This window comes from Dermacentor silvarum, chromosome 1 (genome assembly GCF_013339745.2).
Source record: "Dermacentor silvarum isolate Dsil-2018 chromosome 1, BIME_Dsil_1.4, whole genome shotgun sequence".
In the NCBI taxonomy this organism is placed as follows: Eukaryota; Metazoa; Arthropoda; class Arachnida; order Ixodida; family Ixodidae; genus Dermacentor; species Dermacentor silvarum.
The window spans coordinates 72255718-72274135 of record NC_051154.1 but is presented as its reverse complement, the minus strand read 5'-3'; the positions used below and the strand labels follow the sequence as shown (position 1 = coordinate 72274135).

The 18418-nt window shown below is 48.8% G+C and overlaps 2 protein-coding genes across 2 annotated transcripts in view; one reads left to right on the top strand and one right to left on the bottom strand.

Moving 5' to 3' along the window:
* Positions 1-18418, bottom strand: part of LOC119465733 (tubulin polymerization-promoting protein homolog) — a 114851-nt gene that overhangs the window by 17439 nt on the left and 78994 nt on the right. The window lies entirely within an intron of this gene.
* The window catches only part of LOC125943923 (uncharacterized), a 61379-nt gene continuing 52827 nt past the window's right edge, over positions 9867-18418 (top strand). The window contains exon 1 of the mRNA XM_049663501.1: positions 9867-10159. Coding sequence (XP_049519458.1) covers positions 9867-10159 — 293 coding nt within the window. The remainder of the gene's footprint in view (positions 10160-18418) is intronic.

Here is an 18418-nt window from a genome sequence, read left to right as displayed (position 1 = left end):
AGCCAAAAGCTACAGAAGTTGTAGCCCAAATGTAGCCAAACACAAAAAAGTTCAAAAAATTTCGTAGCTATATATAGCCATTTTTATTTGCAGTTTTATTTGTGTATACATTTTCACATTCGGCTACGGCAATCCTTTTTTGCGCAACCCAACAACAACACAGCGACATCATGCTTGCACAGAACACTTTTTAGTTGGCCCCTGAAGGTCTTAAGTTCCAGCGAATCGCTGCAGAGGGCGAACTCAGTGCTTTTATTTGATGATAGATAGTACTAAGTTATTATTTTTAGTTATTTACAGTAATATTAACTACGAACTCTAATTTTTAGCTGTCGTGAACGCAAAATAATGTTTAGCATAATCGATCTCTCACGTCATCTCTGCCTACGGCGTAGAGTTCAGCTGTCCAGCGAACTGCAACGGCGACATGCTCACGGCTTCTTTTTTTATCCGCTAAAACAAGTCTTCCGTGCTATGATATCTCGTGTTATTTATCTCATCGTCCTATCTTGTTTTCTCGGCTTTTTTTTTGTTTTTTTTTTTGTTTTTTTTTTGTTTTTTTTTTTTCAGTTAGCTTCGCCCGGCTTAGCTGGTACATGCTCTATATACTGTCCATTTACGTCAACGTGGCCGCCATCTTAGGTCTCTAGCACGGCAAGAACATGCGTTAAAATACAGTGACAGACAACAGATGCCACTCACTCTCTGAATCGGTGTAAGCGATCCTTTAAAAGATTGCTGCGCAAAACGGCACACCATGCAGTGTATGAAGTGCGCAGTCGTTTTCGTCGACGAGCGCGTCCCGAACGTTACTCGCTCGAAATGGTAAAAGCAGCGACGGTGCACAAAGGGCAAAGGTCAACAACAAATTGATAACAGTGGTTATGCTGTGAAAACCGGTTACTGTTAAAGGACAAACCATGTTGATGTGCTAATAAAGTTTTAGAATAGGGGGCCCCAAAGAGCTTTGCGAGTGTTAGTGTTGGAGCATGCAGGAGTGAAGAGTTTTAGAATAGGCGTTTTGCGTTTGCGGATAGCGTGTTGCGCTTGCAGGGTCACTACGGCGTCAATGAAATGCTGTTATAAATATTAAAATAAAATATACCATTTTATGATAAGAAGAGTAATTTAGATTTTCGCGTTTAATTACAATGTAGAACTTAATCTATTAGCACCAAGCAACTTGTTGCGCTTAGTTTCGAGTAACCAACTTTAGGTACCTTCACCCAACCAAGTCAGTCCGTGTTAGGCTTACGAGCCATGAAATCGACAATTGAATTCGGAATCAGCGGCGTCTAATGAATCAATATTCATTACACATGTTGGTTGACAGAAAGCGATTACCACAATCACTTCTCCTAGCTTACGAACTTCACGTGTTACTTCGAATCGAGCTCAGTTTGGTGCTAGGTTAGAGCTGTCGCTTCGATGGGCGCCGCCATGTTTGTTGACGACAGCTTTTGGGGCAGCTTTTGGGGCTCCCGCTAAATCGATGAAATAGCGTACCCGACGCAAAACCCAAACACAGTTTGAGTCGTGCGCATGCGCAGTGGCTTCGACGCTATTTCTTTGCGGCCCCAAAACATTTGGGGCCCCTATTCTAAAACTCTCTAATAATTGCTGGGGTTTTACGTGCCAAAACCACGATATGATTGGGAGGCATGACGCAGTGGAGGACTCCGGATTAATTTTGGCCACCTCAGGTTCTTTAACGTACACCTAAATCTAAGTACATGGGTGTTCCTGCATTTCGCCTTGATCGAAATGCGGCCGCCGTGGCCGGGAATCAAACCCACGTCCTCAAGCCAGCAGCGCGACACCTCACAAGCTAAGCTAACACGGTGGGTGAAGCACGCGCACAAGCAAAGCCACGCGGCCGGCTCAGCCAGCTAAAACATAGCCTTCGAGACTTGCTTCTACCCGATCAGAGCCACCTCTGGAGCGTGGATTAGGGCGCCACTTATAGCCCAAACAAAGCCAAGTCGCAGATTATCAGTAGCCCAAATATAGTCACATAGCCAACCCGTCCAAGTCGACGCCGAATTTTTTTCTAGTAGCCCAATTTGCCTATATATAGCCAAAACTGGCAACACTGGCGCGGACATGCATGCAGACGCGCGCTCGGTGGCTGCGAACTCGTGTGATCGCTGAATTGAGGCTTCATTCTCTTATGCTCGATTTGGTTATACGGACAGCACTCTATAAGAACAGATTTCACATAACTCGCAACGACTGCCTACCTTTCACGCAAGAAGCTGGTTCGGGGGACTCCATCGCGTCGACCGCGCGCAGTTGGCGTTCACTGTAAGTGTTCGGTAGATAGATCTGTAAACTATTCTGCGCTTTCTGTTTGCTAAAGATTAATTATTATTTTCACAGTAAGAAACTTCCCTGTTTTGGAGAGTACTTACAGAAATGGCCAGGAGGACTCCCACATGGTGTTTTTATTTAGCGCCGACAGCCAAACATATACAGGGTGTTTCAGCGAACACTTTCAAAAATTCTTAGAGGTTACCTGTGGCAGATACTACAATTTTCGTTCATGAGCTGGTCTACTGGAAGAGGCGGACATTACTTGCACAAGAAATTGAAATCCATAATTGAATAATTACCGATAATTCACTAATTAAGTTTTTAACTAATTAACTGATGGCCCATATTGCAATTTACAAATTGTAGCCGTGGAGTTCACAAGGCGGATCCACTTGGAACGAATTCTCGGGATGACACCAGTTTCTAGATATAAATTATCGAAATTTGCGGAGAAATGCATTGGCGTTCTAGTTTGTATCTTAACAAAACGTCGCTTTATGCATTCAAGCACAAAATTAGCTGGAACGCGAATGCATTTCTCAGCAAAGTTTGGGAATTATTATCTCCAAGCTGGTGTCATCCTGAGAATTAATTCCAAGTGGATCCGCCTTGCGAACTCCCCGGCTACAATTTGTAAATTGCAATATGGGCCATAAGGTAATTAGTTAAAAAACTTAATTAGTCAATTATTGTTAATGATTCGATTATGCTTTTTCAATTTCTAGTGCAAGTAATGTCCGCCTCTTTGAGTAGACCAGCTCATTAGCCAGAATTGGGCTATCTGCCACAGGCAACCTTAATTAAATTTTGAAAGTGTTCGCTGAAACACCCTGTATAAGGAGCGCGCCGCGTTATCCCTCATACTACGCAAGCGAGGCGCTTCCGACAGATGGCGACTCTGTAAGTCCTCGCCCCCAGTAGCGCGCAGCAACACGGCGTGCATCAAGCCACCATACGTCGCGGCTCGCCCTCACATGCTTGCACTCGCACCCGCAGCATATAACGTCACCAGCAACATGCGGCTCATTCTCATCGCACTTGGACTTTGTTCGGAAAAGCACCGCAGTTACTATGGATACGCTTGGAGTGTCCGTATAATTGCTATCGCATAAAAGCAAGATGAAGGGTAGTTCAGCGGGTTCGGCCTCGTAACAGACAGTGAAAAAGTTAAAGAAACGAATTAAGAATGAACGCGCTTGAGACAATTCAGTTGTCTGGTATATAGGAATGCCCGATAGCACGTTTTCGTTGTGCCTTATAATGTGAGAACCGCAACATCGGCAAATTAGGTGCCGTTGTGGGGATCGAATCGGAAGCCGGCACCGCGAGATAAAAAACCGGTTGTTCCGGTGGAAAACTGGTCAGGTGGCAACCCTTTGATAGCCTCGCATTCAGCATCCGCTCCATTACATAGATCATGGAGGAGACAGCGACACGGGGCAGCGAGAATATATGACCTTCTAAGGTTTTACTGATCTTAGAATGGACACAATGTAAGAGTTCAAAAAGGCGAGGAAAGGGGCTATCGTGTGGCTGTTCATACTTTCTTATTGCGCGATGTGCGAAACCAAAAAGACGGGGACAGAAAATACGGTCAAACGCGCCGCAATTGTAAGTTTGCGCACTATTCGTTTGTCCGAATTTTCTCTCCCCGTCTTTCCGTCGTTTCTGTTTCGTACATAGTGCAAGAAGAAAGTATGCACAGTGTAAGAGATGAGCCACGTTACAGATATATTCTTCCAGTACATATCACACTCCGTTGGTAGCAAACCAACGAAGTGGCGGCTCGGTAAATTTCGTAAGATTTGGTCACTGACTTTGTCGGGGAAGGGCAGTCAAGCTTTTATACAGCTGTGTTTGGAACGCGACATCGGGGAACTGAAGCTCTTTTCTCATACACGACAGTAAATCCAGCGCTCACCTTCTCTGCAAGAGTCAATAATGTGTGGAAGGTTTCTTCCTTCCTGAAACTGTCCAGCACTCTCCAAATCCTTAATGCGGGAGTACTCGCTAGTGTGCTTTGCACATGCGTGTAGGCCCTTTCGTTCTTCTTTGTGGCGGTCAGCAGTAAATCCTGCCGATTCTTTGAGTCTTTCACAAACGTTTTCATGCGCTTAGAGGCGGCTTTGAAAGACTCTACAACCTTTGAATGAGGCAGTCTGGGCTTCTCCGGCAATTCGGACATTTCGGGGGCGTTTTGTAGCGTTAGCTACACTGGCCTAGCCAAGCCCATTTCGCGCGGCACATCAAGAGCCGTGCTGCGCATGCGCAAGGATCAGTGATGTCACACGGCTTGCGCACCGGAGCCGGCACCTCTCGCGCACTCCGCCGCCGCCGCGCGCGACTCACCGCCGCCGGTCTGCGCATTCCAGAGGAGTGACGTCGTAGCCGTGGTAGACGCACTGGCGCCGGCGCGCGCTCGCTGTGCAGTCGCCGTCTGACACTGCGCTGGAGCCGCTGCGCTTCTGACTGGCGTTTGCCAGTGTGGTATAGCCATGGAAAAGGAGAGCGCAAATGCTGCTCAACAGCGCAGAAGAACGGAGAAGCTTGACTCATCGGATCCCGAAGTAGTTGCCTGGCAATTAGCGGTTGAGCGTAGTAGGAATGAACAGAAGAAGGCTATATACATGTGCCACATAATACGTATACCGCGTGTGTGTCATTGGAGCAGCAGTAAGCATGACAATCAAGCTAATCCTTGACAATCTAGACAACCAGAAAAGCTAAGAATAATCAGCTGAACCTTTGCTAACGCTACGTATATCCTGGCATAGCCGAGCTAAGCCACTGCAACTTTTTTGGCGGGCTGCTTTAAACGTACCCGCCGAATGTCCGACATCGATTGCCGCCGCGGCAATTCTTCGTGACATTTTCTCTACCATTATCTGGCCTCATAATCAGAACTGGTTTTGGCACGTAAAACCCCAGAAAGAAGTACCATTATCTGGCATTCGAAGCACCTCGGCGGAGAAAATTAATTCGCGCACCTTGTGCCCTGGAATCCTGCACTGACCAAACAACTTGCTGGTCATTCTTATCTGAAGTTCTTTGCTGTCCTTGAGACGCCTTATGGAGTTGTGCACGGCTCCTTGAGAAGCCAGGTATTCCAGGAGCTCTTGATCTGCCTGCCACTTTGAAACAGCACTGGTAATGTCAGTGATCATTTGGTAGGCATCCGGGATGACAGCCTTAACAGGGACATCATATGTCATACTCTGTCACACACTTTGTCACTTAGTCACATTCACTGCGCCTTGCGATGCAAAGTCTACGACAAAGCCCCCACGTGCTGTAAATCGATGGCACGTTGGGCTGGCTCCTGCTGCTTCAATTATCCCGTCGCTCAGAGTGTGATGCGGTTTATCTTCCGCAGTTGCTGATCGTCTGATGGTTCTTATAAGGACAGGGGCCCCCGCCATGCGTTGCTTACGGTGACTCATTCTAGCGAATTGCATTTGTCGGCTGTAACTTCCATGAGCCTCTTCGGTTTAACGTGTTTTCCCGACTGCTCAGCACTGCCCGAAGTACTGTTTTCAGACAAAGGGCGTTGGCGTACGCAGCGTCTCGGTTAATTCTGGACAGTCCAGGACTATACAATCAAAGAGATCCCGTGTTTACGCATCTGTATTTTGTTGAGGTAGACCTACGTACCTCATCGTCGACGTCTTGATAACAATCGTCGTTTCTTGGACGCTCACGTGCAAACCCACCCGTTGAGCTTTGTATCGACGGTTTTGACTGAGCAGTCGACTTCAAGATCTCGTTTTGGGGGAGCGATGTGCACCTGTTCCCTGCTTTTGCGACAGGCGTCGATCTGCTACCAGATTTCATCACTAGGAGGTAGAAGAAGAAGACCGTGCGTGAAGGACGCACTCCAAACTATTCCACAAGTGGAAAAATTCACGTACCTTGGAATGATTTATAATGGAAATCTTAACTGGCGTCAACATATTGAACATATAACTTCACAAGCTTCCCGCGTGCAATGGGGATATTGTAAAGGATAAGCAATAAGCGATGGGGCATGCGCGGAGACGCACTTATAATGATTTACCGCATGTATATCCGACCAATACATAGAGTTCGGCTGTGTGTTATTCTCCGGCTCCCCTGCTTATCGACTACGTCCACTACTTTTGCTGGACAGGGAAGCGCTTCGCTTATGTCTGGGGCTGCCAAAGACTTCCTTCCCTAGAAATGAGATTTAAAATACTCACCGTTCAAACATTCATAAGGCTTTATGAGTATCCAATAAGAAGGTCCCAGTGGATCTTTATCAGTCAACCAGCTTTATTTTTTGGAGTCTGGTGACCTCGGTTTCACACGCCACAGGTGAATAAAACAAAATCGTTATTAAATCCGTTAAATGTACGTATAAATGATATAATCACGGTAAGCAGTATCCCAAATTCATTGGTTATTACTCATGATAACATATATACCCCAACCGTGCGAAGCAACCTTCCCTTAATATTCTTAACGGCTTACTCCAGGATCACTTGGACCAGCTCCACACAAATGTAATTATAGCAACAGGTGCTTCGCAGAGTGAGGAAAAGGCAGGGGTTGGAATTTTTTCATCGGCAGTAGATTGGTCTTTTTATTGCGATAGCCATTATATGGACACTTCAACGGGATTTCTGCCGTCGGCGTCGCCGTCGTCGTCGCCGTCGCCGTCAGGTTCCGTATAGATTCCAAGGGCGATAATATCGTCGCCGCACGCCGTACGAGTAAAAGCGCGCGGGGGACGCGCGCTATCACGGAGAGCCAACGCAAGGCGGAAAGCAAACGCGATTGTCGCCCAAAAGGCCGTGGGGGTGTGGGGGGGAGGGAGGCGGGCCGACGCTGTGCTACGGCACCAAATGCTTATCTTGCAACCCAGCGCAAGGAGAACTGGCAACGCAATCTCCCACGCGAAAAAAAAAAAAAAAAAAAAAAAAAAAAAAAAAAAAAAAACAAGCGGGGAGGCAGCGCGGGAGGGACGGGGGGACCAGCTTCTACTCTGCCAACAAATACGCTTGCACTGGCTGTGGTAGCCGTCGCCCGCACCATTCGCTGTCCATTGGCCGCTCAGTTTCCGCTCAAGCGATAGACCGCACGATTCTTCGCCCGCTGCAGCGGCCGCGCCAGCGTTTTTGACAGTCGTTGTCTGCGGTCATTCAGTGTGACCTATTCATGTTTGCTTGTGCGCGATGACACCACGCTTGTCAATTCAGTCAGAAAGCGAATGTGTCCAAGTTTATGCGGCCGATAAAACTACTCTACTATCCCTACTCCGAATAGCTCTCTACCAATTTGCTATCGCAATTGATGCTTCGCCTTTTGGGCGAAACTGCGACATTTTTTTTTTTCTTTTCGGCTCCCTGACTGCACTCCTATATTCCTAGCGGAATTCCTAGCTGTTGTCCTAGCTTTGCGTGAGCTACAGCCTTCCACAGCAACCGCGGTAATATTAACAGACTCTTTATCGTTGTGCACCTCTCTTACTGCTCCCGGCGAGTCGCATATAATAAAAAAATTGCACTCATTGGTTCCAACTCATGTGCGGAGTTTGCGATTAGTACGGGTACCTGGTCACAAAGGCATATTTATGAATGAAGCGGCAGATAGCCTGGATAAGGTTTTTATTACAGGCCCTGCGTGTTCCCTTCTTCCAACGACGTGTTTTATAACGTCTGTCAGGTTTACAACATACACCTTTAAGGCATCAAAATCAAATCTAGCATAATCCACCGAACTGCGCCACTTACAATTCCCTTGGAGCAGGAACTTTTGCACACCCAGACAGACAGAAGTGACATTAACAAGACTGCGATGTCGAGTCCCACGCCTAAATTTCTACATGCACCGATCTGGTCTGGCGGTTTCCCCTTTGTGCCATTTCTGTAACGCATTAGAAACGATCAACCATTACTTACTAGACTGCTGGCGTTTTTCCTCCCTAAGATAAAGGACATTGCAAATTGCAATGCGACAGCTCGGTCTGCCATTGAAAACTCCGGAACTGCTGTCTTTCGGAGCTTCTGTGCTTAGACACTCTCACAGGAATGTATGCATCGCCATAGAGAAATTCAATGTTGACTCAAACTGATTTCATTGTTAAGCATATTATTTAATTTATCTTTACCTTATTGCCTCTTGTACTAGTATGTATACTTTTTAGATATTTATTGTTCACTGAATCGTCTTAGAATTTACTCGCTTTAATATATTCACCAAAATTATACATTTGCTAAATTTATTCACTTAGCACACATATAAAATCTGCCCGACTCTTGGCCGATTTTCGTGAGTGGGCATGCGCCAAAGACAATAAGGTCATCATCATCATCATCATCATCACCGAATGGGCTCCGGTGCCCTTGGAACACCTCACTGCTGATCTTTTGTTTCTACAACGTGCTAACCACTACCCCTATCGACGCATATTAAGGAGGGGGGGGGGGGATCTTTCGACCCCAAGATCTCCCAGATCCGGTGAGACGTCGGCATTTTATTGCCCTTGGGACATTTCGAGGCGAGCAGGCCGCCGCACTAGACCTAACTTAGGCGCCGCGAATACGGCGCGATAGCATCGCTTGCCGCTCATGCCCGCTGCACTACTGCAGTGAAGATGGCTGCCCGAGACCCCATAATTGCCGCAGCAGTGGACAAAACCACACCAGCCGCCGCATTGTATTACGAACCGAGTCAAGAAAACGAAGATCGGACTTTGTTTCTCGTGGCCCGAAAGCGCAAGAAAGAGGTCCAGGCTACGTCAAGCTTGCCACCAAACGGTGAACCTACACAGCAAGGCCACCCACATCTGACATTGCGCAATAAGGGCTCGCAGCTGCCCCCGCTACCGTTCGACGACTTAAAGGTGGTCTTCCGACCGAGAGATGGATTGAATCTGGGTGATTGGCCGCAGCACTCTATGGCCTGAGCCATAGGCACGGCGGCTGAATTAAACGAAAGCAGCCTCCAACAGCTAACCATCCGCCTACGCCGAGAGCAGAAGGTCGCAGTGGTCGGCACACCGGACGAAGAACTAGCCGTCAGACTGCAGCTGATCAAGGCTATATGATTGGCAAACAAGCATGCTGTACGAGGTTCAGGCCTACGTGGCTGCTCCTTATGCCTCCTGCAGATCAGTGATTTCCGGGATATATAGAAAAGAACACCACGCCGACAACGCTGATGGCGAACTTCCGATCCCCGATGGCTCAGGTCCTGCATGCAAGAATGATGGGAAATTCAAGCACGGCCATCATCACGTTCTCTGGCATTCGGGTTCCTCAGTACATCTACTATTACGGAGCAGAATACCGGTGCAACATTCATAAACCCGGACAGCAACTGTGCTGCGTGTGCCCCTCCACGGGTCATCGAGCGGATGTTTACCCAACGCCAGATAAACCCCGGTGTACTGCGTGCGAAACTATCAACCGCTCCGAAGATCATGATTGCATGCTGAAATGTTTCCATTGTGGCACCCCGCTACTGACTCGCGATGTCCCACAAGGCAACGAAAACCCTTTGACAAAAGCCACGTGTTCCGAGAGCAGCAGACAATGGCGGATCAACGAATCCAGTACGACAGGAAGTCCAGCAAGGTGACGACATTCAACATTGCGGCTCCTACGACGACTGGTACAACACGTGGTCGTCCCCGCAACCGATCCCGGGACACAGCCAGTCCCAAAGTCGTAGTAGGTCCATGCAGGGGCCACAGGTCGTCCATGGACCAGAAGCAGCCACAGAGTCGAAGCCGATGTGGGAGCCGCAGCCAGACGCGCAGCAGAAACAGCTCCCGAAAGAACCTCAGGCCGCATCGACGAAGACGCCTGACCAGCACTCCAGAAAGGTGAGAACGAAGAAAACCACAACGATGAGTTGGTTAACGCAGTTTCGCCCTCTTTCCTCCTCCCTTCCTTCACTCCCGTCCGCACAACAAACAGACATGACAAACCAACTCCTGCACAAACCATTCTACTCACCCAGGAAGTGGAATGAGTTTCTCACCCGAGAAACTCACTCACAGTTCCTGCACCAAACAATAAGTGTTCGAAATGAGGAAGTGGCGTCTGTTTTGAGAGAGGAGACGCAAAAAAATGAAGGAAGAGATTATAGCCGATGTCAAGCACATGCTACAACAGATCATATAAAAAGGCAAGACTGACATGAAGCAATTTATTAGCGCAACCTTCAGCCAGCAAAACGACTCTCTCCGCATGACACTAACGCCACTCGAGATCCACGAAGGTCACACCCTTATACCCGTCCGGCTCGTACAACAACACCTGCCCTCTCCATCGAGACGGCATCAATTAACCATGGCCAGCAAACCTAAGAGAAGCGCTACTACACGCTTCCGAGTGTGACAATGGAATTGTAAAGGGAAGAGGGGCACCCTCACACAATTCCCAGCCACACAGACTCACCCATTAGACATTATAGCATTTCAAGAAGTACACAGCACTCCCACACTCACTGGATACAATGCGTGTACTCCGGTGTACTCCGGCGGCGGCCGCGCAGGCGCCGTATACATATCTTGAAAGCGATCTGCGACGTAGAAAAAGAGCGCGTCCGCGCGGGCCTCATCTTCAAAGCGATTTACGACGCGAACAAAGCTCGACTAGTGCCGGTAACTTCGTATGCTATGTGTGTGACGAAGGTCAATTCGATCGCGGCTTTTTTCACGCCTCCTCCCTCCAGCGTTCTGACAGCAAGGTTCCGCGGTCATCGAGCAAGATGTGTCCATGTGTACCTGTGCACGCGTTACACCGTGCTTGTTAATTTAGTTAGTAAGGAATGCATACAATTTTATAAGATCGATAAAACACCCTTTCTTATCGCAATGTAAGCTTCGCCTTTCGGGCGAAACTGAAACATTTTTTTTTTTTTTAATACGCCTTAGAATACGGAAAGGGAGGGAGGTGATGTCTCATGCTGTTGGCGCACGCTCACGCTGTAGTAATATCTCTCTCGACTCGCCGGGTGAGAAGGTGTCTCGGCGCCCGTGCTCTCTCTCTCTCTGGTCACCGTCGCTTCGTCTATGCTTTTCTAGACGTCTAGACGCCGTTGGTCACGTCGCTGCTTGAGGCGTATGCGCTCTTCTCCTTTGTTGAAGCTGCCGCGGTGCGGGCGTGCTTCTTTCGCTGGCTTGCGTGACACTGATTACGCGCTCTTTTGTGACATGGCTCTTATGGTGCATGAATTACACATGATTCAGTGAACTGCTCAAATATAATAATCATTTCTGGGTTTTTACTTGCCAAAACTACAATATAATTAAGAGGCACGCCGCAGTGGCGGACTCCGAATTAACTTTGAGCACCTGGGGTTCTGGCATTCGGTTCCCATCGAAATGCGTTCACGGCGGCCGGGGATCGAACCCGTGTCCTCTAGCACTGCTACTTTTCAAATGTAATGGCGCTTGGCAGAACCTCAAGAATAGTCTAAAAAGATAGCACAAACACGAAAGCCAATAGCCAGCGCAGTTTATTATGCTCAATTTAACGTATCTACTGGTGTAAATTCTAGGATTACAGGTATACATTCTGGGCTGTTCGCCAAGTTTGTGATATTTCCCCCAAAACTGCTTTGGTAGCAAAGTGAAATAAAATCTGCAAAATGCTCAAATTCACTAGTTTCTTCAGGGCTGAAAAAAACTAAGCACAGAGACATATCTCCTCATCCTAAACTCCTCGCGGCCCCGCTTTCTCTCGTCACTTGACACTCGCTCTCCTAGTTTCGGCGCTTGCTCGGGAGGCGTGGAGCCCCTTCCAGAGTTACGCTAGTTGAGACATTAAGTAATAAGTTCTGCGGTTTTGCGCATGGGTTTTCACCGTGGCTAAGGTTGCATACGTCCACGCGGTGGTTTCCAAAAACCTTTCAGGTCTCTCATGGTTTTGGCGTTGATTATATTTTATATTGTGTAATACTTTAGAAGCAATGAGAGAGCGCTGTTGACCTGCGAAAAGCAAGTGATTTTAGTGCATTTCAGCTGAATATCTGCGCTTTTTTTTTTTTTTTTTTTTTTTTTTTTTTTTTTTTTTTTGTCGCGTTGTGCTGGCTGTCTGCTGCCAGTCGGAGGTGTTTTGAAGCCAGGTCGCTTTCTCCAGCCCTGCCAAACTTGCGCGTACAACATTACTGTAGTTTATAGTTTTGTCATGTTATCGGCATTTATTGTGCGAATGGCTCTTCCGCAGAATCCTTCTCGTTGTTATTCGGGCCAAGGGTGGAAAAAGGTTTCCTTTCCTACAGCGAATGACGCGCGGGTTTAAAGGCTCTCAAGCAGGCGAACTTAAGTTGCATAACCTTCATTTTTGTTTTTCTATGAATACTGCCGATCTCGAGATCATTGCAGGGAGGGCATATATATAAATACGTAAGAAGCACAATCAAGTAATTTATACATGGAAAGCACTAAAACACTAGCAGAAAACATTAAATTATTAGTAGCAATAGGCTTGGTATGAGTAAAAAAAATTTAGTCGATTGAACAACTTTATTGGAGTCCTGCGAAATTAATTCGGGGCGGGCCTCAGCCCCGGCCTAGGCTTCGGCCGAGAAAAATACAGTGGCAGGATGCGCGATGATGCGATCAGATTATTCAACCAAAATCGCGATACAGGTTTAAAAAAAAAATTGCTCACAGAAACTGCTCAGCATGTACACTCATTTTCACCATTACTAATGTTACGCTTAGCTTGTGTGGCACAGTGGCAACCGATAGCGCGAGCGCAAAGCGGAGAGCCGCAGACATTCAAAATGAGCACCCGAAGACCTTTGCAGACGGCCCCAAAGGGCCGTGAGGCGCCAGGCTCCTCGGCTTTAGGAGGCGCCGACGAGTCGGCGAGACACGACCGTTGGAAGTCACGCGAGCTGTGTGTGTGCGTGCGTGTGTGTACCAACGGCGCCTACTCTTCCTTCGGACGCTCACTCCCACTCCCCGTCTGCCGACGCGACAGGTTGGCGCCGGGAGCTTGCAGGAGCGCGCATGAGAGTGTTGTGCCCATTTATGGTCCGATCTTGCGCCTGCGTTCCTGATTGGACCAGACCGTGTCTCGTGTTCCAGACCGCCGCGCGAATCTCCGCATGGCTCCCATTGGTCGAGTTAATGCAGTCGCTCTTTTTGACGCTAGCGCCAAGGCACCCTGAAGTTGCGGCCCTTACAGGCGGGCGATACTTTGTAACAATGGCGGCGCACGTGGTTGTTCACGTCGTCATAGCAAGGGGCACAGCAACCGCGCGGCACCTATTTTTTTTCTGTATGTTTTTATTATTATACCGACTTTGCCGGCTCGCTGCCCGCTAAAGAAGAGTCACTTTAGTGCTCAGCATGTACATTGATTTCCGAGTCGCTTTGTGCTCAGCATGTACATTAATTTTCACTTAAGGTCATTTTGTTAACATGGCTGTCCCATCGGAGAGCGTGTGTTAAAATGACACCTAAATATTTACGCTCAAATACACAAGTGAGAAGTGATTCATTCATAATGTAAGTAAAATCAGATATCTGTTTCTTTCTACTTACTGTTAGCGTTACAGATTTTTGGGCATTTAGATTCATCTGCCACTCCTGACACCAAACCAAGAAAAGGCTGAATTTTCACAGCGGAGCTGTTTAAGCCGGCCGTTAGTCCGTCCGTCGTGGACAAAAAATGTGGGCCGATCCTGGCGGTAGTGCAGAAAGGGTCTAAGCGCAATGGCGCACACTCCTGTGAACTAGCGAAGCCGAGTCTGCCTAAGTCAGCTAAGCATGGTTGGGATTACCTAAGCTGTCAGTCATCAATAGCTAATCAATGGCTAATCGATGAATAATCAATAAATTCCCAAAAATGCTGGGGATGATTTCATAGTGCTTAGACTAGCCCAACTACGTGGCCAATACCTTGCCGTGGCCAATCGATAGCCAATCAATAGCTAATCGATAAGCGATGAATAAATTCCGGAAAATGCTGGGGATGACTTGGTAGTGCTTCGCGTATACCCAAAAGTCAGGACTATCTAGGTGCCCATCAGCTCCCCTGTCTCTTTAGCATTGCGCTTCCAGTGCAAGCTGGGCTAATTTTTGTATATGGTGATCATCACTGCGATTAATTTCGTGGTACGAAATGCAATAGTCGGCGAATAGACGGATGTTTCCATGTAATCGGGAAGGCAAATCTTTTATGTATATTAAAAATAAAACTGGGCCGAAAGCGCAGCCTTGGCGCACTCCCGATGCCATCGGTGCTAAAATTTGAAGATTCGTTATGAATATACACGAATTGTGAGCGATATAGATCGGCACTCACTCACTCATGAGTGCACTCACTCATACTCACTCGCATTTATTTCAAAGACGCGAGTGCGTGTGCGAGTGATTGTGAGTGGAGGTGAGTGCGAGTGCGTGCCAGTATGTGTGAGCGCAGGTGAGTGCGAGTAAGTACCAGTGAGTGTGAGTGCGGTGGAGTGTGAGTGAGTGTGAGTGCAGGTGAGTGCGAGTGAGTGTCAGTGCAGGTGAGCGTGAACGTGAGTGAGCGCGGGGCCCGGAAAAAAATTATGGTGAGTGAGTGTGAGTGAGTTTTCTCCCTCACTTCAGACCGATGGTGGACCCTGCTCCCGCCGCAGATGGCTTTCAAGATGCAGCCGCGCGGGCGCAAGTTTGCGGTGCAGAATGCCTCCCACCCCCTCGAAACTTCCATACCGGCGGGCCCTGCAGCCGCAGTAAAGCGTGCCCCCTCCACCTGCCCACCCTGCCCCCGGAGACTTTCGGCCCGGCGGGAGCGCGCGGTCACAGTGAAGTGTGGCCCCACCACCTCCCTACCCTCCCTCCCGAGCGTTGTGCGTGACTGGAAGAATGCGCGCTTCCCTCCCGCCCTTGTGTGCGCGAGCCGCGATACAGCGTAAGGCGCGCGGCGACGATTTTATCGCCCGTGAACTTTATACGGAACCTCACGGCGACGGCGATGACGACGGCAGAAATTCGCCAAGAGTGTTCATACAATTTCTATCGCAATAAAAACGCAACAAGGCCGATATACCACCAACCGTCACATTGCATATCAATGGCAACTTTATTCCAAGGGTAGACAGACTCCGTGTACTAGGCCTTCACATACAATACAACGGGAAGTCGACACATACCCTACATGTACTCCGCCAACAAATCACCCGAGTAGCGCACATGATAAAGCGCATTACGAACCGCCGACAAGGACTCCAAGAAAACGATGTACTCCGAATCGTGCAAGCCCTCATAATTAGCAGATTAACCTACAACCTCCCCTATCATAACCTGTCTCATACCGAGACGAACGGACACGGCACTAAAGACAGCGCTGGGACATACCCCCAACATGCGTCCACGCAACTCCTACTACGACTCGGTTGTGCACAACACCATCCGAGAGCTAGTGGATGTGCACCATAACAGCCAGTTGCAACGTCTCCAACGAACAAGGCAGGGATGCCTCATTCTATCCCGGCTAGGATCCAAAACGCCAGAAAAACCACAACAGCAAAACCGCAAACTTGTTGCGCTTTGAATTCGAAACAAAATTCACGTGGCCCCAATTCACCGGGATATGCACCCTGACCGTCATAGAGGCCGGAGACAGGCAAGAGCACAAGCGCTGGCTCGACTCTTTGGCGATGAAACGTCGGACACACCGGTCGTATGCACCGACGCGGCCCGGTACCCATCGACACGTGCCCTGTATGTAGTCGTACTAGAGAGAACAGACACTCATGAGGGCTTCGGCCACGCTCGACACTGTAGACAGTGGCACGGCAGAGGAGTGTGCTATCGCCCTAGCCATCGTACACGCTTCAACCATACCGGCACCGGATGGACCCATCACAGTGGTCACCGATTCACAGACCGCCTGCAGGACTTTGACACAAGGGATGGTGATACCCTACACATACCGCATCCTTACATCATTACACACCAGAGCGTTACATACCATGCGTATCGTCTGGACACGCTTCTCGCCATGGTAATGAACGCGTTAATGCGGTAGCCCGAGAGCTCGCTAACCGGGCGCCATTGGAAGAGCTGTCCAACCCAGACAGAACCACTCAACTAAACTGAAACTTTACAACATTACAGAAATAGCAACGCCCCCCCCCCCCCTCCCCTCACACACACATATTATTCCCTTAACCGAGAAGATGCCGTCGCATGGCGACAGCTTCAAACTAATTCATCCCTTGTCTCCTTTATCTTCACCCCTTCCACCCCACATAATATCCCTCATACCTCATACTGTCCCTAGAGTGGGGCAAAGTATATGCATATGCATACTTAAATCACTATACCACAGTATATCACTGTACCTGGCAATGCCCACACCCTCCGGGTTACTCCCCTATTCCTTCACCGTCACCTTCCTCCTGGGGGACTGCGCTGACCAGCTTAAACCCTCAAGAGCAGCGACGGCTCATCCAGCGGGCACGCGGAATGGCGCGAGCCAATGTGGCCCTGGACAAAGGGCTCCACCCTGCGAGGAAGTCACCCCACCTCATTAGTAATAAATGTTTTCTCTCTCTCATCACTAGCGTGCATGCGGCGAGTCTACCCTGGCGTGATGCACACCGCGATGAGACACGCTGGCACGTTTCTCGGCAAACCCAGCTAACTCGACGTAGTGTTGTTAGACCGACACTAAGAGCTTAACAGACACCGACCCTGTAAAGAGCAGAAAGTGTACCCGTCCACTCGTTATGGCTTTCACTAAAGGTGCCGATTTTTGTCCAATAATTTATCAGATATCCTCGGCGCCGAATCGTGCTATGTGGAGAGCATAGAGATCATGAGTACGTTCATCGTTCTGTATGCCACAAAATGCTCCTTCGATTGCATTGATGTTCTGAATGAGACAAGAGCAGCGGCGTACTCCAAGGCCCCCTCAAAATTTTGTTTTGTTTTACTTTTCCAAATGAAAAGCAAAAACGAAACGGAGACGTTAAGGAGAGCGGCAGACGGCACAAGGAGACAGTGAAGGAGGAGGAGGTAGCGACGAGCGCTTCGACCAATCAGCGCCGTGGGCTCACAAGCACGGCGCTAACCATGCTGAAGGTTGACCTCGCCAGAAGCGATCTCACGCTGCGTCTGGTTGCATAGCTTGTGGTGGCAGCAAGCGCCGTAGGAGTCGTACACGTGCGTTTTCTCGGTAGACACGGTGACGGCGTCTCGCGTTTGAAATTGTGCCACGGTTTTCGCCCCTATCAACATGCGGACCGAGGAAGCCGATGTGTGAGTATAATTGTTATTGTTGTTGCCGCAAAACATGACTGAATCTGTGCTCTTCCTAGCAGCATCGGCTCTTTTTCGTAGCCGTCATTGTGTGGCTGCTGCTCAAAGTTACGCTTTCGTCGCGCGCTGCGGTGTTTCGCGTGGCTCCGACTGTTGTTATTTGCGTCTGCTTGTGGACCATGAGCGTGTACCTTGATGATCTTGGGGTGGTTGTGTCGTCTCATCACATTCTTCGCTGTTGTCGTTTCTGCCTGTCGCGGAGGCATCGTCTAGGTGTTGCAGAATTGTTTTGCCAGACTCCGGGGTTTATAACACCGGCAAACGGAGCACCGGAGATTATATTAAAACAGGCGGCGCAGGATCTCCAAGGCACTTAAGGGGCAGCGAAGGATCAAAGCTGGAACCAGGGCGGTTCGTGGTTTGGGGGCCGCGGAGGCCGAAGCGTACCGGGAGATGTTTTCGCATACAAGATGGCTGTCCGCGATAACGGAAAGCCAAGATGGCTGTCCGCTATAGCGGAAAGCCGATCTTGTACGCGACGCGGAGGCCTGGCGAATCCTCAACCCACGGACAAAGTTTCAACTTTGGTGTCTCTGTTGTCCCTTTGGTGTTCTAGGCGCCCCCTAAGTATACTAAATAACGGCACGTTGTTTACACTTTGTACTTGCGCAAATTCTATTCCTCTCGCGGCCTGCCACATGTCTGAAGCTAGCATTAGTTTGGAGATGCGATGACGCGCGCGCAAAAAAAAAAAAGAAAAAAAAAGAAAAAAAAAAAGAAGCGTGGGTCTCAACCATGCAGAAAAGAATTTGTTTCGTCCCTCCATGGCCTGAACCCATAGATTTAGTTAAAATATAGCGTCGCCACTAAAGC